This window comes from Apium graveolens, chromosome 10 (assembly GCF_009905375.1).
Source record: "Apium graveolens cultivar Ventura chromosome 10, ASM990537v1, whole genome shotgun sequence".
In the NCBI taxonomy this organism is placed as follows: domain Eukaryota; kingdom Viridiplantae; phylum Streptophyta; class Magnoliopsida; order Apiales; family Apiaceae; genus Apium; species Apium graveolens.
In genome coordinates, this window is record NC_133656.1 from 123,125,587 (window position 1) to 123,146,967 (window position 21,381).

Sequence of the window (21,381 nt, forward strand, 5' to 3'; positions counted from 1 at the left end):
AGCCGTATTCTAAGCAGTGAATTCATATTATCCGGATAGTCGCGATATGCTGAGAAGTATCCCTCACGATGTAGAATAAATGTGATTAATTAATTAATCATATTTAATAAATTAGAGAATTTATATAAATAATGATAAAATAGTTTTATTATTATTTATTTCTACTACCGGCTTAATATTGAACCTACAGGGTCACACCATAAAAAGAGAATGATTTAATGGTGGAGGAAATAATTAATAATGGCTAAATAATTATTTATTTGTGAAATAAATAATTAATTGGTAAATTTAATAATTGATTAAATGAGATTTAATTGATTATAAATTAATTAAGAAAAGTTCTTAATATTATTAATTAAAGAATTTAATTTTTGGAAATTAAATCAAGAGAGAGAATTATTTCTAAAGTGTTTAGAAAAAGGATTAATAATTAAAAGGTGTTTTAATTATTAATAAGAATAATAAATGGGATAATAATAATAATATTTATGGGAAAATTTCAGCTGAAAATTTTGCCTATAAATACACTATTATAGACCCTATTTTATTCGAACCCACATCGAACCCGAAAACCCAAAAAGCTTGGAAAACCCAATTCTCTCCACCTCCTTCCTCCTCCTTAACATCGTTTTCTTGGTGGATACCGGTGGAGTGCTTCACACTTGAGGAGCAACTGCTAAAGATCTCTGATCGTTGTCTCCGAATTATTTTAAAAGGTTAGATTCGATCCCTCGAATTTTTATTCACGATTTATATGCTTTTATTTGGATTTTGTATGTGTAAAAGTGTTTTGCCATGCCCCCGCTGCGTTTAAAATCCAATAACCATGAAGTACCTAAATGGGCCAGATGATGGGTGTATAGGTCCACATATGTCGCCTTGGATCCTTTCTAGAAAAGTTGGGCTTTCAAGCTGAACTTTAGTAGGGGATGGTCGAGTGATCAATTTTCCTAAAGAACATGCTGAACATGGGAGGTCATTATTGGAAAGAACTTTAAAATCTTTAAGAGGATGGCCAGTAAAATTCTCTATAATACGACGCATCACAGAGAAGCCAGGATGACCTAATCTTTCATGCCAAAGAGTAAAAGATTTTGGATCTATGAGTTTGGAAGCAATGACATTGTGTGACTCAATATTTCTAATTTTCATCATGTATAATCCTGAGAAAAGTGAGTGAAACTTTTCTAAGATTTTCTTGTTGCTAGGATTAACGGAAGTAATAAGAAGATATTCTCTATCAGTATCAGAGGTAGTTTTGATGTGAAAATCATTGAGTCGAATATCTTTAAAACTAAGAAGATTTCTAGTAGACTTACTAGAATATAATGTATTTGGAATGTGTATATAGGTACCATTAGGTAGGACGAAACTAGCTTTTCCAAAACCTTCGATTATATTAGATACACCCGAAATCGTTCCAACTTGAGCTTCGGTTTTGGTTATATGGGTAAAATATTTTCGGTTTTGTAGAATCGTATGAGTTGTACCACAATCGGCAATGCATATATCTTCAGAATCCATTCTGTATATAATTAAGAAACATTATTTATTTGATAAGAACATAATACGCTACATAGTTCAAAAAAAAATAAAGTAAACAATACACACTACTATAGTAATTATATGAAACTAATATTCAGCCTCCCACATGAGGGTTTCGTTAGGTTCATTCAGACCATTGATGCTTATTCCTCCAGTTTTGATTCTCGGGAAATCATCTATGTTATTGTTGGCGAAATTTGTTTCTACCATTTTCTCTTTTGATTTTTGAGAAGACTGGTATAGATTAACAAGATGATTTGGTGTACGACAAGTACGTGTCCAGAGCCCATCCATGCCGCACTTATAACAAACATTTTCAGTTTTTCCTCCTCGTGGTGCCTTTCTTTTACTCTGTGATTCAGATTGCCACTTCCGGTGACCAGAGTTGTTATATGGACGAAAATGCATGTGGCTCCGACCTCGTCCACGGTATCGACCTTGGCCCCGTCCACCTCTATACCCTCTTCCACGTACATTCGGCGGGAATGACATGTTATTTACTTCAGGTAATGGGGTAGATCCTGTTGGATGGGATTGATGATTCTTAATCACCAATTCATGATTCTGTTCAACAACGAGGATAGTTGATAGAAGATCCCTGAATTTAGTGAATTTGCGCTCCCTGTACATCTCTGATAAGTTGATATTGTTGGGGTGAAAAGTTGATAGTGTTTTATCGATTTTTCTTTTCTCCGTAACTTTCTCACCGCACATAATAAGCCTAGAACTTATTTTGAACAAAGCAGAGTTATATGCTCGGACACTCTTAAAATCTTGAAGTCTTAAATTAGCCCAATCAATTTCAGCTGCAGGGAGATAAACTATTGATCGAATCTATCATTTAGATTTTCCCATAAAATAAAGGGATTCTCAACTTCTAAGTACTTAGATTTTAGATCTTCATGCATGTGGTGTCGGAGAAAAATTATAGAGGTAATTTTTTTTTCATCCGTGGATTTATTTTCTGCCTTAATTGTGTCGCTTAATTTTTTTGAATCCAAGTGCAACTTTACATCTTGTACCCATGATAAATAATTATCTTCAGAAATATCCAAGGCAACGAATGATAAGCTTGTAATATTTTCCATACTAAATCTGAATTAACACGAAAATTGTTAAGTTTAATTCATCAATGTAAATATTACATAAAATCCTACTTAATCGAGTGTGTTAACAAGTACGCAATAATCCGTGTATATATCATTATTATCATTGATATTATAAACAGATCTATATACAAAATGACAAATGAATTTTCACCCGCCATACGGACGTCTGCGTATGCAGGTTATCTACGACCAATAATAAATTAAAGTGGACAATCCTTCTCAGTTTCGACAGGGCTTCGTGCTGATAACGTGTTGTAAAATATTAACTATATTATAACAATCGCTGGATTAAATGAAAGGGTTGAAGAGCTGATAAAAGAAGAATGCAAACAGATGAGAGGAATGGTGTTGCTCAGAGGTGTATTTTTATTCATCACAAATAAATCTATTTATAGTCAAAATAAGAGACAAGCAAATTAAATGCAATGTGAAAATTTCCAAGTCTAAGCCTAGCCTTACTATTTAATCTTTGACAATAACAATCAATTTACAATAATTTGTTATTTATCTTGCGATTGTTAAAAACTTGAATAATCTATTGATAATTTATCATGAATATTTGACAGATTTGTCAATGATATTTGAAAAATTGGAGATTTCTTTAATAAAGTTGACAATATTTTTAGTCCTTCACTAATCACTTGTATCTTGAATTCACGCTATTATACTATTTAAGAAATGTTAAATGTTCAAATTTTTCAAAGGAGTAGAATGAGTGTGAATGTGTTTAATTATCAAAAAGAAAAGTTTTAATAAAAGTACAAGAAATATAGGACGTCAAAGCTGATTAATATTGTCAGTCTAAGAATAAATTATAGAAGCAGGAATTGTAAAATTATAGAAGAAACTTCAATTACATGTGATAGCTCATCTGCTTTGGAGTTTTCTTCTCTATTAATTTGCAAAATGGTGGTATCCGGGATGGTTTCCAGGATACTTCTCACCATTGCTTGATATTGAGCCAACTTGGGGTCTTTCGCGATGTATTCTCCATTAGTTTGTTTAACCACAATTTGGAAATCACTATAGATGATCAAACGTTTAACTCCAAGAGATTTGGCTAATCTGAGTCCGGAGAGGAGTGCTTCATATTCAGCTTGATTGTTGGTTGCTTTGAAAGCAAATGTTATGGCCTTTTGAATTATGGATCCTTCCGGGCTGGAGTGGATTAGGCCGGCTCCGGACCTTTCGACTGTCGTCGAGCCATCAACATACAAAGTCCATGTATTATTTTCGTTGGTCTCCTTTTCGCCTCCGAACTGGGTTATTGACACTTCGAGGGCTTCAGGGAAAATGCACTCCATGATAAACTCGGCCAACGCCTGGGCTTTTATGGTCGTCCTTGGAATAAATTTAAGGTTGAATTGGCTCAATTCGATTGCCCAATTTACCAACCTCCCGGAGGCATCCGGCTTGTGAATGATTTTTTGAAGTGGTTGATCAGTAATCATCTTGATTTCCCGGCCTTGGAAATATTGCCTTAACTTCCTGCTCGAGTGTACAAGAGCTAAGACGAATTTTTTTAAGTTTGGGTACCAGGTTTCAGTGTCCTTGAGGACTTGACTTACATAGTAGACCGGGCTCTGTTCCCCACTTTCTTCCCGTAAGAGAGCCAAAGAGACCGCTCTCGCTCCGGCTGCAATATAGAGATACCGAGGCTCCTTGGGCTTGACTTTTGTAAGAATAGGCGGGTTCATCAGGTGTTGCTTGACTTCTTCAAACGCAGCTTGGCAATCTGGAGTCCAATCGACCAGCTTTTTGTTCCGGGCTCCAATCGACTATAATACATGTTATAAGTATAATTTATTATATTTAATTATTTATAAGTGTGTATAGCAGTAAAATAATATAAATATTTATATAACAATATCGAAAAAAATCTAAAAATAATTAGTCATATAGGTATTTATTCACAAGAAAATTAATATTAACAAAGTTTATACTAAATTATGTATAATACAGGGCAAAATGCTTGTATTATAGTAATAGGTAAAACTAATTTGCATTTGATATTCTGACTTGATGTAATATTAAATTCTCTGACTCCACCTAATTTTTCTTATTTTGATTACTTTAAAAATTGTCGCAATTTGACTATAAATTATACATATTTAGTAGTCAAAATAATTTTAAATTTATATAACAAAGAAAATAGATTTAATTTACTTTAAAATTTACTTTTCAGTTTTATAAAATAGTTAACAAATTTATTGTAATTTTCGATTAAAGTTTAATTAATTAACTGCACACCAGTCAAACTAAGGAGCATGCATATACGAATTACGAACTCGGGAATTTTCCAATCGCCTACAAGAATTTAACAAGAAACTCCATACTCAATCTTAGCCGTCTATTAAATACCCATCAACGATCAGAACTTCCAATCCGCCCCTAAACACATCAACCAATCAGAACACTACGTTTTGAAATAATTTCATCCGTCCATTTCAAAAACCGATCCAACGTACCAAAACCACGATCCGCCCCACAACAAACCCACCAATCAAATCACACCCCCAAATCCTATATAAACCCGCCCACCCAGTTTTTGAAAACACACACTTAAACACACTCGATTTTCACACACAAACAAAAAATGGCACCGAAGGGAGAGAAGAAGCCAGCAGAGAAGAAGCCAGCTGAGAAAGCCCCCGTAGCGGAAAAAGCGCCAGCAGAGAAGAAGCCGAAAGCCGGGAAGAAGCTCCCGAAAGACGCGACAGCAAGCGGAGCAGATAAGAAGAAGAAGAGAAGCAAGAAGAGCGTGGAGACTTACAAGATTTACATATTCAAGGTTTTAAAGCAAGTTCATCCTGATATTGGGATATCGAGCAAGGCGATGGGGATCATGAACAGTTTTATTAATGATATTTTTGAGAAATTGGCTGGAGAGGCATCGAAATTGGCGAGGTATAATAAGAAGCCCACGATTACGTCGAGGGAAATTCAGACTGCTGTGAGGTTGGTTTTGCCCGGGGAGTTGGCTAAGCATGCTGTTTCGGAAGGGACTAAGGCGGTTACCAAGTTTACAAGCGGTTGATGGAATTAGGGATTTTGTAATTTGGTGGTTTTGAGATGGAGGTTTTAGTTGATGATGTAGAAATCAAATTTACTTTTGGTTGATGATTTTAGTATGGTATTGTAATGCTTTGGTGAATGGTAAATGAATGAAATGATTATTTTCGACTTTTATTTGTGTATGTTCCGATTTTAGGTTTTGAATCTTTGTTGCTATGTTGTGTAATTTATACACACATGACAGTATGACACCTGGTTTTGTTTGCTTTAGATCTGATTTTTTTCAGAATTCTTAGTATTTAAATATTGTATCTTATATTCTTAATTGAGTGAAAAATATTGGGATACTCATTGTTTAGGAGTAGATAAGTTCTAAGAAATTTGAGAAACAAAAAGAGGTAGCATTCAGTTCATTTGACTTGTATGGTTTGTTTGATTGCACATTTTGAAACTTCTTACAACATATTCTGTTGCGGATAATACAAAATGCGAACATAATTACTCTAGACAAGAAGGAAGATATAACACACTTGAATTGTCGACATGATAAACAATCTGTTCCATATACATTGTTTTCTTAATTCCACTCTTACAGTTGCAGCTATAAGTGCAGGATCTACAATCGATTTAACTAATTGCTTTGGTCCTTCTCAGCTACTATCCATTTTCTCTATTTTGTTGCAGGCCCCGTCTTGAACTTGCAGAGGTTACTTGTAAGCTGTCATGTTCTCAGTTATAGCTTAGTACTAGGCTAACGGATCTTTATCAGTATTGCTCCATCTTTTTGATACGTGGCTAAACCTACCAAGTACAAATAGTATACCCATCTATAACAGAACATTGCAAGACTGAGAAAACAAAATCCTGAGAATTAGACTCGAAAGAAAATGCATTGATAGAGCCACTGGATTTGCAGTACTTCTTTATATATCTGTAAGCATACCAGAATTAATTATTGAAGAAAGTTTATTTTGTCAAATGAACAGCCACAGAGGCCTTTGATAATGGCAACTCAACTATACTACGAGCTGAGACTGTTAGACAAAAAGATATCCTCTGCAATCTTCAACATATATGGCTTTGCAGGAGACTTAGTCAACATTAAGATGCTGAGGATTATTATCTCCCTGTAACCTTGGCAGAAAATTCAGTCGAGGCTACTCAGATACAATAGTAGACTTTATGGTCATGAACCAGTGCATAGCTTAATACGCCATTTTCCACAGGCACATATGTAATCAGATGGCAGAGGAATCCCTCTTTCGTCCGTAGCATGGAGAATGTCGTTGAAATGCCTGTCCTTTTCAAGGCAGCAGCAAATTTTCAATTAGCAAATATTTTAAAGGATGTACAAGTTTAATCTGGGATATTCATGGTAATTCTAACTTAACATGTTATTCAAAATACAATATAGACCAGAATGCAATTTTAGAATATTGTATAATATTGAAGTTTTGATTAAGTTCCAATGTAAAAATGTTTACTTTGTACTTTGCAGAAGTCTTTCAACAACATAACCAGTAAAGCTATAACCATACTCACAAAATTTGTTCAGCATCCGCTTACAAGAATCTTTCCTCATCATTGGCTACCACAAGCAATCAATTAAGTGGCTCTAAATGTTTTTCCTCTTCTTCATATTCTCTATGGGATGTCTTCTTGAGTTTTGCAGGAAAAGACACTCGCAAGAACTTTATTTCACACCTTTACAAAGCTTTGGATCAAGAATGGATTGAAACCTTCATGGATGATCCTGAACTCAGAAAAGGCGAAGAAATATCATCAGGGTTAGTCAAAGCAATTCATGGCTCAAAGATATTTGTCGTAGTTATCTCAGAGAACTATGCTTCTTCATCATGTTGTCTTAATGAGCTTGTAGAGATCCTTGATTTCAAGAGAACAAAAGGTCGGTTGGTGACTCCTGTATTTCTCTATGTATAGTGAATTTTGTAGTTTATACATGCGACATAAGTACCAGTTATTTTTACTTTCTTGGGGAGCAGATAGAATTACATTTCTGCATGATGAATAGCCTAAACTATATTCTTTGTTTTGATTAAAAATTACAGGAAAGAATCAGACACCATTCAAGAGATTGTAGAGAATGTGGCACGACAAGCATCTACAAACGCACAACCAATTGGGGAACATCTATATGGGATAGATTATGCAGTTGAAGAGATATATCAAGAAATTGAGAACGGAGTCAGATGATGTCCGTGCCATTGGGATATGGGGGATGCGAGGAATTGGGAAAACCACAACTGCCAAAGCTTTGTAAGTTATGCCAGAGGTCTTCCATTAGCTCTTAAGGTTTGGGGTTCATCTTTCTGCAGTATATGTGTATAACTCCCGTGTCATTTTGGATAGCACAACTAAAGAAGGTGATGAGATGGTGAAGGCAATTTTTCTTCCTCGGAAAGGACAAAGATGAATCTAAAACAGTTGAAAGTATTGGATATGAAGAGATGCATAGACCTTCTTCCACGACCTAAAGAATTCATAATACAAGGCTGCGCGGGCCTAGAATATCTACCAGATTATCATCTTCAAACAAAATTATAAATTTGAGTGTTACATAATTCAGTTTGTTTATAACATATTTGGCTTAATGTTTGTCGGTCCCTCACTCCCTCTCCTTTTAAGTAGACGCAGAAGAGTTCTCTCCAACACCTGTTGGAGATAATATACTAAACAAGTAAACAGGGATCTTGCAGAATGGATGAGCTATATAAGTAGAGGGTGTACAGCCTCTTTTGATTTCCCAATAATCATTTAAAACTACTGCTTAGGTGCCTCTTATCTGGGTTGTTTATGAAATCAAAAAAATAGCGACGGGGAAAAGCTTTTACGTTACAGGCTTACAGTCGTTATGATAAACTGAGGGCATATGAAAGAACTATAACATGTCCACACCTAGTCCTATAGTGGGTAGAGTACAGTACAGGACATGGTTAATGCATATGGGGAGAGGACATCTCAGTAAAGAGCAGAAATAGAAATATTCTCCTGGGCAACAAACAAGCCCTCACCCCTCAGAGAAGTGAAGCAGCACTGAAGGCTTAGAGATGCGGGGTTCAGTGTGATTCAAAACATTTCTTCTACACTTTAAATTTACCCTTCCTATGTTGAACAAATACTTGCAATTTTCTAAAAACCTCTGCCTTGATCACCAGTCCTTATCGATGCTTTCACACTTTCTTTTAATCTAGCACCTAAGTACTGTATTTACCTACTCATTTCCTGTTTTCTGCAGCTTATTACTTGAGTTCAATTGATCAGCTTATCTGAGCAAGAAAAATACAAAATGATCAGCTAATTACTTGAGTTCAACTACCATTCCCCTCCATCACATTTACCATGGAGCAAACAAATGACTGTATCACCACACAATCCAGAGTTGAGGAATAAAGAGTAGAATTACCAAGCAGTGCTAACTGTCCAAATGCTTATCATTAAAAATAAGCTACAAAATAACTTTTCCACGTGATGTATATTACATTTCTAGAAGAAATGAAATGATAGACAACTAAATACTTGCAAGAAGTTTATTAGTTTCGCTTGATCATCACAGACACACAGCTTACTGAGCTGCGGCATCCTGCTGCTGCTGATAGTTCAGTGGCCTCCTAAAGAGCATGATGTGTGGCTCTGGCCGATGAATTGCATAATGAACCCAACCTCTGCTCTGCTGCACTCCAATTGCACGCCACTCGTTCTGTTAATAAAATTGTGAAGAATTTCATAACTTTAACAAGAAACATAATCTCATATTAAAGCCGCATAATTATGTATATATTGATATATATGGTTCAGTACCTGGGCATTCAAAAGAATTTCTACTATTTTCCCACTATTATCTCAATCAATAGAAGGTTTTATACTTAAATTATAATATATTACGGAAAGTAATAAAAACACCTATGATCAGTTTTATTATAATCTTAACAAGATATCATAAGCACATTAAACAATCCAAATTCTCATATCCATAAATGTAATACAGCTATAGACTATAGTTCATGGGTTTAAATCCTTTTTCCCCACCCCTTATAAAACCTAATACATTGAAAAATATGTAGCGTACCTAAATTATACTTTCATTTTTGTACATGTACATATGTTCCTTTTATGCGAGACAGTGAGAGTGGTACTTTTACGCTTAGGACAAAATTTAGTGCTCGGACATGTAGTTTTCTGGACCATTACTGAAATATTAAGTCAATAATATATGCAAGAGACTTACGATTGTACATACAGTTTGGAATTATGTAACTACTCTGATGCTCACTTTTTTAAAAAAAAAAAGAAACTTTAAGCGAGGCCAGTTTTCGGTACTTCATGCTAGCAACTAAATACTAACAGACGTTAGACATTATTCGTGGTATGCATGACGGCGAATATGCACAACTTTAAGTTGTGGTAGCACTTTAAAAATAAAATTTTGAAACAAAAACATGTTTCTGGATAGTTATTGTGTTGGTATAGACAGTACGATTTTTTTTTATTTGTGCTTATGTAGCAGCAAAATTTTCAGCTTGATTACCAGGCAAAAAAAATTCCTCCATCTTCTTTCTGATTTTTCAGAATGTGAGGTGCACTGATCATTATCAATTATAAATTAGGCATGTTAACCAAGGAAACCTTTTATAAGGAGTAACTTGTAGCAGCTATTATTCGTGTATTTCCTTTCTGTATACCTGTTACTTTTCATGCTAGGTAACTGATCATTATTCATGCTAGGTTTATTGTTTATTTTATTGAAACTGTTGTCTTACAAATATCTATTCGAGATTCAATCTGCGTTAGGTTCACGAAGCAATTTGAGCTGCTGTTGATGAGCATTATCAAATGAAATTACTCGTGCAGTTCGAAATGTTAACAGTTTGAGCCTCAAAAGAAGCCTAATTTATGAATTCATCCACACTTATACAACAAGACTATAAAAGACCTAATACTGATAAAAGATGTTTGAAAGTTGGACACATCACACCCGAAATCAGACTGAAAAATTGATAAAAACACGTACTTAAGATCTTGCCCTTCTGCTACTTCCCTATGTTTTAAGTTTCCTTAATCACACATAACCAGTTTTAGTGTTGGACTTTTAATTTCTAAATTGTTTAGGTACCTGCACAGCTAGATGAAAAATCTCAAAACAAGAAGCCACAAATACGTGCTTTAGATAGTTGCCTTGGAAAAAGATATAGATGTATTCATATTACTCGTGGTGGTATACCTCTGTTTTTATATAAAAATTCAATTTTCAAAGTAAATGGTATAATTATCAGTAGCTACTATAGAACTTAAACTGTAATCTCCTTCTACAAAACACTTGTTTTAAATAGTTAAACACGCGATCAAAGAGTGTGCACTTTATTATGCTTTTATGCCTATGCTGCTATATCACGAGAATTAAGCATCTATCAGTTAGCAATCTCAAGACACGCTACATGTCTACATAATATTAGTGATAAACCACTACTCTTCGTTCCTAACCTACAAGTAAACCTAAAGCTAACTCGATATACATAATACCCAAATACATAACAAAAGTTCAAATTACAACTTCAATTCATCAAAAAACCGAGGAACCTATACATTCTGCATAATTTTACCTGTCGTTACCCTTAAAATTCGTTATTAAACTTTTTTACGGAGTTGCAGTTTAATTCAGATGACACAATCTACTCCGGAAAACCTTAATTATGCTCGAAAAGAAAACGATTTTTACGAAACAAGAACAGTGTTGAGCAATTTCGATAGAATTAACAGAAAAAACTACACAAACTCAGTAAACCCCTAAATAAAGAACCCCAAAACACGAAAACTCACCTCGGAGAGAAGGCGACTCTTGGGGAGCAACTTGGCAACTTCTGTAGTAAGAACAACATGCCTATACAAACAAAAAGCGCACACATCATATGAATAATTCAATTCAACAAAATTAAAAATCACAAAAAAATAATAATAAAGAATTGATGTAATTGAAGACCTGTACTCATAGGTATCATCAAAGTACTTCTCAGAATACTGGATCTGACCCATCTTTTAAAGTCGATCTGAAATTAAAATTAAATAGAGAAAGTGAAATTTATATGAAGTTGTGATTTGAGTGAGAAATGAAATAGATGCAGTGTGTGTGTTTGTGCGGCGCGTATGTATTGGAAAATTGAAATGATAAGTTTGAGAAGCGGGGTTAAAATTGGAAATGGAAGAGAGCGGTTTGGTCTTTTTTCAAATTTTGAATTTTGAGGTGTTGGCTTTTTGGTAATGCTAAAAGTCAATTGAATTGTGTATAATCTATGTTTTAAAAATAAATTTAAAGGATCCTAAAGCGAGATCACACATTTTCGTTATTGATGAGGTTACTATCGGGGAAAGCCTATATTATATATATATTTTTTATTGTGTGCCTACATGTATATGATAAAATCAAAAAAATTTAAGAGATTATAGTTTTCGATTTCTCTTCCTTATTTATACGGTATTTTTTACGGCTCTCGTGGCTCATTTGAATTAAGAAAAATCATTTTTATTAACTTTTAACAGAATTAGGGACTTTTACCCGCGGTACGCATACTTATTATCCGACATTTTAGCAACGTAAAGAAATGTTCACCCTTTTAATTATATTATCGCACAATAAAAAATATGTAGATGCACCTAAGATATCATCATGATATGTAGAAAAACTACTACAACTATTATAATTTGGTAAAACTTGAACATAAATGTAAGAATTCTCGACTCAAATGTTCTGAACAAAATGTTGAATTAATTTTTAAATGGTTAGATATAAAGATATGATCATAAAAAAGTCCTTGGAAATAACTGTAAAACTTTGTTACACAATAAAAATGTACATGTCATCACATATCTTACTTAACACGTAGACGTATTCGTATATCTTGCATCTTGCTCATATAATATAAAATATAGATAATTATGAATGAAAAGAGGCAAAACATTTTTATATAATGTCTTTGATATGCGAAGTTTGACAGAGGTGACCATATTCCAAATATTTAGCAATTCCCAAGATGATAAATGTTACAGAAGAGTGTGTTGATGATCAAGTAGAGGACCAACAACTGACTAATATAGTTTTGTTCAATAAAATAACGAGGAGCTACAGTGTGAACAACTTTTATCGTGGAGGGGTGCCTAATTGATGATGTTGGAAGCATAAAACGTTTGCCGTTGGCTCAAACTTTGTTCTTTACTGTGCTGCATAAAGATGGAGGGGAACGCTGTAAGTGTTGGATAAAAGATGGTTTATTTGAGGAAATGTTCGCCTATAAACCCAATCATGTCATTGATATCATGGAGATTAATCCTTTATTTAATCCCCGACCAACAAATTGTACATTGTAAATAATTAGGTAGTTATTTTTTTGTCTATTTTTGGGATGCTTGAACTTTTTATTTTACCACGACACTGGATTTTTCAAGTAGATAACAGTTTCCAGGTGATAACATAGAATGATTTAATTTCACAATTCATCAATTATTGGAAACTATTACCATTGTTGTTGTTAATGGAAATGATCTTGGCAATGCAGTCGAGTAATGACTCTGGCAAATTGAAGGTGCAATGAGAAAATATTGCATTGTTTAGCTACCTCAATCTAGACCTAACAATTCGTTCGTGTCGTATACTTTCATGTCATGTATTTTCGTATTTCGTGTACTTGAATGTCAAACACACAACCGACATGTTTAGCGTTCGTGTTCGTGTACTTTCGTTTCATGTCGTTTCGTGTCGTGTATGTCGTGTTAATTGAATATTAATATATATTAAATTTAATATTAATATAAATAAAAATATAAGATTTTTAGGTAAAAAAATTTATAAAATATATGAAAATATATATTTAGATCTCAATTATATACAATATAATGAAATCAAATAATATTTTTGTTATGGATAAAAACTTAAGATATATTAATTGTTGTATTTTATACTAAGGTTCGGGAGTTCAAGGCCTTTAATGGTTGCTCTCGTGTTTCGTAACTTAACTCTGCCCTTACGAGATGCCTACGTATCTCTGTGAATTAGAGAATCAAGCCAAAAAACGTAGTTCTGATTGGTGGGGGTGAGACCCCTTATATAGATGTTGGGAGTCCTTGAATTGGACTTGGGTTAGGAGACTTGGTGGGCAAGTCTCTGAATTAGAATGGACTTTGGAGTCCTAGGAAGTAGGAAGCTGATTCCTTATCCCATGAGGTTCCTTGGAGGCCAATCTACAAGGATTTATATCCCCACTAGGACTCATCTTAATAGTTGTTTTTCTCCCTTATTAATTAATTACGAAATTAATTAATATTCAGGGTTTTGGGCCTTGTTAACTGGGCTTCGTTGCTGGACCATATCAGGCCTAATTTATTTGATATTAATTATTTATCTAGGCTATATTTAGGCTCATATCATTTGCCCCCCAACTTCTGGGAAACTGCAAAAGATTTTGTAGAAGTTAAGTTCATTCGTTCCCTTACAGGGTATTATTTTTGCGTAAAGTGTGGAGCGACCTACACATTTACAACGATTTGCTTTAACCCCCATTACTTAGGAATTACCTTAATTTCCAGGAATTTTCCCCTTAATTATGGGATTTTTCCTTAATTTTCAGAATTTATCCCTTAATTTTGGGATTTTTCCTTAATTTTCAGAATTTATCCCTTAATTCTAGGATTTTTCCTTAATTTTCCGAATTTATCCTTTTTCTGGATTTATTCTCAATTTTCGGCTCTAAATCGATCATGAGTCATGTCTAATCCATCAGGAAATGTTTCAAATCGATCAGGATTCCTGATCGAAATCGATCAGGATCCTGATCGAATTTACTACCATTCTGCTTCTTTGGTCGATGGAATTTCGACCAGGATTTGTGCCAAAATCGACCAGGATTCCTGATCGAAATCGATCAGGATCCTAATCCTAATCGAACTAGCTTAAGATTTTCCGCTCTAGTCGATCATTTTTCGACCAGGATACCTGATCGAAATCAATCAGGATCCTGATCGAACTAAGTGTATTTTTGACAGTGAGGTCTGAGGTGAGGGAGGCCTGGAATCCTGATCGAAATCGATCAGGATTCTAATCGAATTAAACAAGCTTATTCCTTTTTGTTCGAATTAAAATTCGATCAGGATCTTATTCTTTGTCGATCAGGACTCTGATCGAACTAAGTAGCTTTTTACCCTTATAATCGAATGAAATATCGATCAAGATTCTTCCCTTTGTCGATCAGGACTCTGATAGAATTAAGTGGCTTTTTACCCTTTTAATCTAATGAAATATCGATCAAGATTCTTCCTTTTGTCGATCAGGACTCTGATCGAACTAACTGGATTTTTACCCTCATAATCGAATGAAATATCGATCAAGATTCTTCCTTTTGTCGATCAGAACTCTGATCGAACAAAGTGGCTTTTTACCCTCATAATCGAATGAAAATTCGATCAGGATTCCTACCTTTTGTCGACCAGGACTCTGATTGAACTATTTTTTTGAAATTCTGGTCGATTTTTGACCCTTCAGTTTCCATTCATGCTTCTAGAATATTCCTGAAACTTCCCCATTGTGGGTTTTCCTCAAGTTGGGCCTTGCTTTATGGGCCTTAAACGCATCGTATTCCGAGCTTTTCGCCTATAAAAGAGAAGTGAGAATCCTCACTTCACTTCTCATTTCTCAAATTATCTCTCAAAAACTCTCTCAAAAACTCTCTCAAATTTCTCTCAAGTGTCCTCTCTTAGGAAGGCGATTTCCGGCGACCTCAGCCACCGCAGTTCCACCACCTTCAAGCTTTTTCTGGGTTTCAAGCCTTCATTCGAAGAATATCAATGGCAGATCGTGATCTAGCTCGTTTAGGGAAGATGAACACTTCCAAGAGAGGTACTGCCATTCAAATCCAATCTCCGTACACTTCTTTAATTGATATGATAAACTCTAGAGGTGATGAATATCCCTCTTTATCTGAATTAGATTCATACAACCACTGTAACACTTTCCACGAGTTTGAGGGTAGAATTGAGTCCATGAACACCACGTATAAACTTCCACCCCACCTTAGGATTATCCCAGCCGCCCCTGGGGATAGGACATGTAACTGGGAGGGCGACACTCTATTTATTTATCGAGGAGCCCTGACCGCGGGTCTTAGGTTCCCATTTCACGAATTTATTCCTCGTTTACTTGTAGACGTAAAAATCAACCCATGTCAACTCCCTCCTAATGCATGGAGGAATATTATTTGTTTTATGGTTCTGTATCTTAGAAATAAATTTCCTCTTTCCGTAGCTGTCTTTAGGAAAGTTTTCCAATTTTATAACATTTCCTTAGGTCAACCGGGCTGGATTTTAATTCGTCAACGGCCTAAAATTCCCCATATTTTTTATAGCAACTCTATAGTTGAGAATAACCCTAAGTGGAGGGACGAGTTTGTTAGGCTGACCTGAGCTGGGGTTGATTGGGCCACACTCTTCCGTAGGACCTTTTGCAAAGTGTCAGATGGTAGTCCTGTTAGCATCAGGTTAACTGATGAGGAGGAGGTGGCCTATCAAGCCCTCATTGCAGATGACGGAAAAACAGATACTTGGACCCTTTTAGAGGAGTTCTCGTTGAAGAAAGTTGGTCTCTCTCAGGCCAGTGATAAGGGTAAATTTATCTGTGCAACTATTTCTTTCCTCCTTTTTATTAAAACTTTATTATCTCCAGAATTTTAATACTTTTCTTCTTTTTCTTTCAGCTTGCGAGGCCATCAACAACATCAACATGCCTAAGGAGGGGGAATCTGACCGCTAGAAAAGGGCCAAGCTGAACAAAGAACCCCTGAGCAAGGCTGATGCTCCTTCCTTCCTTAGGCCCCATGTTCCGGTGGTCGAGCTGGGGGACGATGTGGATCCTCCACTCAAGGCGCACTCCTTTAGGCCTAACTGGGGCTTTAGGAGGAGCGATACAGTGGTTGGATCCGCCAAACATACCAAGGATTGGTCGTACCATTCCATCACTCCCCACGACTTCACTGACATTGTCACGGGGAGTGACATTGAGTCTATTGAGCTTCTGGGTTCTCAAGCCCAAGCTGCGGTAACATACCACTCCTTTCTTTTTAAATCCCAACTTTTCTATTTTTATAAACTTGTATTAATTCATGTTTCTTTGTGCAGAGCAACACCTACTTCCAAGAGGCCCTTCATCAGGCTAGGTCCTGGAAGGGGAATCCTGATGAGTTCGAAAGGGAGATGAAGAAATGCAAGGAGAGGGTTGAGGTCCTGCAGAAGAAGTTAGAGACGAAGGGGGATGAGCTGTCTAAGGCTCATTCCGAGCTGGTTAAGCTTAGGAGTGATAAGGAAAAACTCATTGATGATTACATGAATTCTGATAAATTCAAGAATCTTATGGAAATCCACGATGAGGGTCTTTATTCTCTGCAGTTTATCCAGGGATGGGATGCAGCTGTGAAGGCTATCTCGGAGAAGCATCCTGGCTTAGTTGATCCCAAGGACTTTATAAGTCCTGAGCATCCAGAGACAGAGGATAACATGGATGCTCTCTTCAACTCTCCCCAGCCTGATGATCGTATTCTGGATCCCAGCACTGCCTCTCCTCCTGCTTCTCCCGCGAAGGATGCAGATAAGGAAGGTGCCGAGAAGCAACAGGGGAAGGAGGGCTCTCAAATGGAGGAATAGTGTTTCTAGTTTGTTATTTTTATTCATAACTTACTGTTTGAACTTATTTGTATCCGGAACTTATTACCCTTCGGGGTTTATTTATGCTGCTTTCTTCTTCATACCCTTCTCCTTTAGTTTTTCAGCACTTATTATGCTTTTTAAAGAGAATGTTCAATGACTTGATCAACTTGGTCCTTTGAGTTGTGCAACAAGCACTCCATATAATAGAAGAATTCTTGAAGTCTTCTTCTTTTAACGATCAAAGCATGATTTTTGTTAAAATCACACAAAGTATTATCACAACTTAAATATCCAAAGGTTGAAATAATTTCAAACTCATTAATATAAAGTCTGGTTTTCCAAAACCTTACATGGTATGGGTTCGACCCTTAACAATAATAATTCAACAATATAAATCCTACCGGAATAAAATCCTACACAAGCAAAGCTTCAAGGTGCTTTTCAACCTACTTATCATTTTGACAGTGAGAATCGTGTTCAACTGATTTACACATTGTGAAACCTTCAGGTTTTGTGCATGCCAAGTTCTTGGGACTTCAAAACCATCCATAGTCTCAAACTTGTAGGTTCCCCTTTCTTGAATGCTTTTAACCTTATAGGGCCCTTCCCAGTTTGGGGAAAGCTTTCCTTTCTGCCCTACTCCAGAGGCTTCCACTTTCCTAAGGACTAAATCTCCTTGCTTGAAGAACCTTTCCTTAACCCTTAGGTTGTAATAGAATGAAGCTTTCTTCTGATAGTTCACTATCTTCGCATGTGGTTCATCCCGTACTTCATCGATTATCCAAGGCTAATCTTTGCCCCTCCTCATTTTCCTCAACATTAAAAGCCTGAATTCAGGGAGATGAGTGCGATATTTCTACAGGGACAACTGCTTCTGCCCCATACGCCAACATGAAGGGAGTGGCTCCGGTAGTGACTGCACAAGTAGTTCTGTAAGCCCAAAGTATTGGGAGTATTTCATCCACCCAATTATTCCTGGATTTCTCAATCCTCTTCTTTAGTCCTTCCAGGATTATTCGATTTGCCACTTCCGCTTGCCCATTGGCTTGCAGGTGAGCTACGGAGGTAAATCATAACTCAATCTCATTCTCATCACAATACTTCTTGAATTCCTTATTGTTGAATTGTGTTCCATTATCGGTAACTAGGATACGAGGAATTCCATAACAGCACATGATGTTTTCCCACAGGAATTATGCAACCTACTTAGTTGTGATTTTGGCCAATGGTTTGGCTTCAATCCACTTAGTAAAATAATCAATGGCTACAATAAGGAACTTCCTTTGTGCCGAGGCTATAGGGAAAGGTCCAAGTATATCCATTCCCCACATAGCAAAGGGGATGGGAAAATTGATGGAGGTCAGCATCTCGGGGGGTTGTCTAACGACAGGTGCATGCTTTTGACAGCGGTCACACTTCTTCACGTACTCTTTGGCATCGACCATCATTTCTGGCCAATAGAAGCCCAAACGGGTTATCTTATGAGCTAGTGCTCTGCCCCCCAAGTATTGCCCACAGATACCTTCATGCACTTCTTCAAGAGCCAAGCGGGTCTCATTGGGCCTGAGATATCTTAAGTAAGGAACTACATAAGATCTTTTGTACAATATCCCATCTATCAAGGAGTACCTTAGTGCTCGAACAACCAACTTTCGTGCTTCAGTTGCATCTCTTGGCAACTAACCGGTTTGAATATGTGTCTTAATGGGATCTATCCATGACGCCCCCAGTCCTATAGGAGCTACAAGCTTAACATCAATACTCCGTGTCCTCAGAATGCGGAAGTATATACTTCCTGAACTTTTCTCTATCTCAGATGAAGCAAATTTTGACAATGCATCTGCATTAGCATTTTCCTCCCTTGGGATGTGCTCAACATGGCACTAATCGAATTGGGTCATCACTGCCCTTACTAGGCGAACATACTTAGCCATTGTATCATCCCTTGCTTCAAACTCTCTCTTGACCTGGGATATTACCAGCTTTGAGTCTCCACAGACTTTTAAGTTCTTGACCCTTAGTGTTCCTTCTAGGCCGAGGCCAGCTATCAAAGCTTCATATTCTGCTTCGTTGTTCGTAGTTGTGAAGTCTAACTTCATAGCATATTCAATTAAGAACCCATTGGGGCTTTGTAAAACCAAACATGCGCCACTTGAATTTGTTTTTGATGCTCCACCAAAATAGAGGACCCAATATTCCTTCTCCTTAACTTCCTTCCCTTTATCACCTTCTGTGTTCGGAGGTACAGTATCTTCCTGCCCCCCGACTTCTTGGTTGGGTATGGTATATTCCACCACGAAGTCAGCTAATGTCTGGGATTTTATTGCCATTCATGGCTTATACTTGATGTTGAATTCTCCTAGCTCTATTGCCCACTTGATCAACCTCCCACTAGCCTTGGGACTATGAATGATATTTCACAGGGGCTAATTTGTTAGCACCTCAATTTGATGAGCCTGAAAGTAAGGACGTAACTTTCTTGAAGCCATTACCAAGGCTAAAGCAAACTTCTCAATAGTTGAATAATTCAACTCAGCTCCATGCAGAATTTTGCTAACATAGTACATGGGTTTCTGGATTTTAAGTTCCTCCTTAACCAATACAACGCTCAAGGCATTCTCTGAAACAGCCAAGTACAAGTATAAAACTTCGTTCAGAGCTGGCTTGACCAACAACGGGGCTTGATCCAACTACCTCTTTAACTCCTTGAATGCCTTCTGGATTTCCTCACTCATACAATATCCTTTACCTTTTTTAAGGATTTGAAGAACGATAAGCACTTGTCCCCAGACTTGGAGATGAATTGCCCCAACGCTGCAACCCTTCCAGTGAGCTTTTGAACATCTTTAATAGTTTTTAGTGGTTCCATGTCTAGGATTGCCTTTATTTTTTTGGGATTGGTCTCAATTCCTCTCTTGGAGACCATCAATCCCAAAAAATTTCCAGATCCTACTCCGAAAGCACACTTTGTAGGATTTAACATCATCTTGTGGTACCTCAGGACCTCGAAAGCTTCCCTCAAATGAGTTATATGGTCAGTCTTCACTAGACTCTTGACTAACATGTCATCAATATAAACTTCCATGGTTTTACCAATAAGATCCTTGAAAATTTTATTTACCAATTGATAGGTGGCTCCTGCATTCTTGAGACCAAATGCCATAACAAGATAACAATAAACACCAAAGTCAGTGATGAATGATACCTTTGGGATGTCGTCCTTGTGCATCTTGATCTGATTGTATCCACTAAATCAATCCATGAAGCTTAGAATCTCATGTCCAGCAGTGGCATCTATCAATGTATCTATCCTTGGCAACGGAAAATAATCTTTTGGGCATGCATCACTTAGGTCAGTGAAGTCCACGCACATTCTCCACTTTCTATTTACCTTCTTTACCATTACAGGATTTGCTAACCATTCCGGAAATTGAATCTCTTCAATGAAACCAGCCTCTAAGAGCTTTTCTACTTCTTGTTTAATAGCTTCTTGCCTCCCCGGAGCGAAACTTCTTTTCTTTCGCTTCACTGTCTTCCAATTTGGATCTACATTCATTTTCTGAGTGATCAGTTCCGGGTCTATACCTGGCATATCAGCCGCCGACCATGCAAACACATCACTATTTTCTTGCAAAAATTTCACCAACTTCCCTATAAGGGGATCCTCTAGTGTGGCTCCAACGAAAGTCACCTTCTCAGGATCCTCGGGGGCTAAAGGAATCGAAACCAAGTCTTCTGTTGGCTTCCCTCTTTTCTCATCATTCTCTCGGATATCCAGATCTTCAATAGGCAAAACCTGCCCCCCAACTCTATCTGCCCTCAATGAGGCCACATAACAACTTCTAGCCATTTTTTGATCTCCTCTTTCTTCTCCAATCCCATTCATGGTGGGAAACTTCATAACTGAATGGTAGGAAGAAGGTAATGCCTTAAGGGCATGTATCCCTGTTCTTCCCATAATCGCGTTGTAAGTTGAACTAGCCTTCACCACCATGAAGTCCAACATCTCTGTTGC

The 21,381-nt window shown here is 36.6% G+C and overlaps 2 protein-coding genes across 2 annotated transcripts; one reads left to right on the top strand and one right to left on the bottom strand.

The window, feature by feature from the left end:
- Positions 1-5,197: 5,197 nt before the first annotated feature.
- Positions 5,198-5,843, top strand: LOC141693400 (histone H2B.3). Its single transcript, XM_074498496.1, has one exon. The coding sequence runs from the start codon at positions 5,251-5,253 to the stop codon at positions 5,689-5,691; it is 441 nt and encodes a 146-aa protein (XP_074354597.1). The 5' UTR covers positions 5,198-5,250; the 3' UTR covers positions 5,692-5,843.
- A 3,226-nt stretch (positions 5,844-9,069) lies between these two features.
- Positions 9,070-11,887, bottom strand: LOC141688975 (cyclin-dependent kinases regulatory subunit 1). The gene is made up of 3 exons (XM_074493129.1): positions 11,665-11,887; positions 11,505-11,565; positions 9,070-9,387 (listed from the first exon to the last, which is right to left on the bottom strand). Exons 1-3 carry the CDS (start codon positions 11,715-11,717, stop codon positions 9,253-9,255), a joined length of 249 nt encoding a protein of 82 aa, XP_074349230.1. The 5' UTR covers positions 11,718-11,887; the 3' UTR covers positions 9,070-9,252.
- Positions 11,888-21,381: the final 9,494 nt, after the last annotated feature.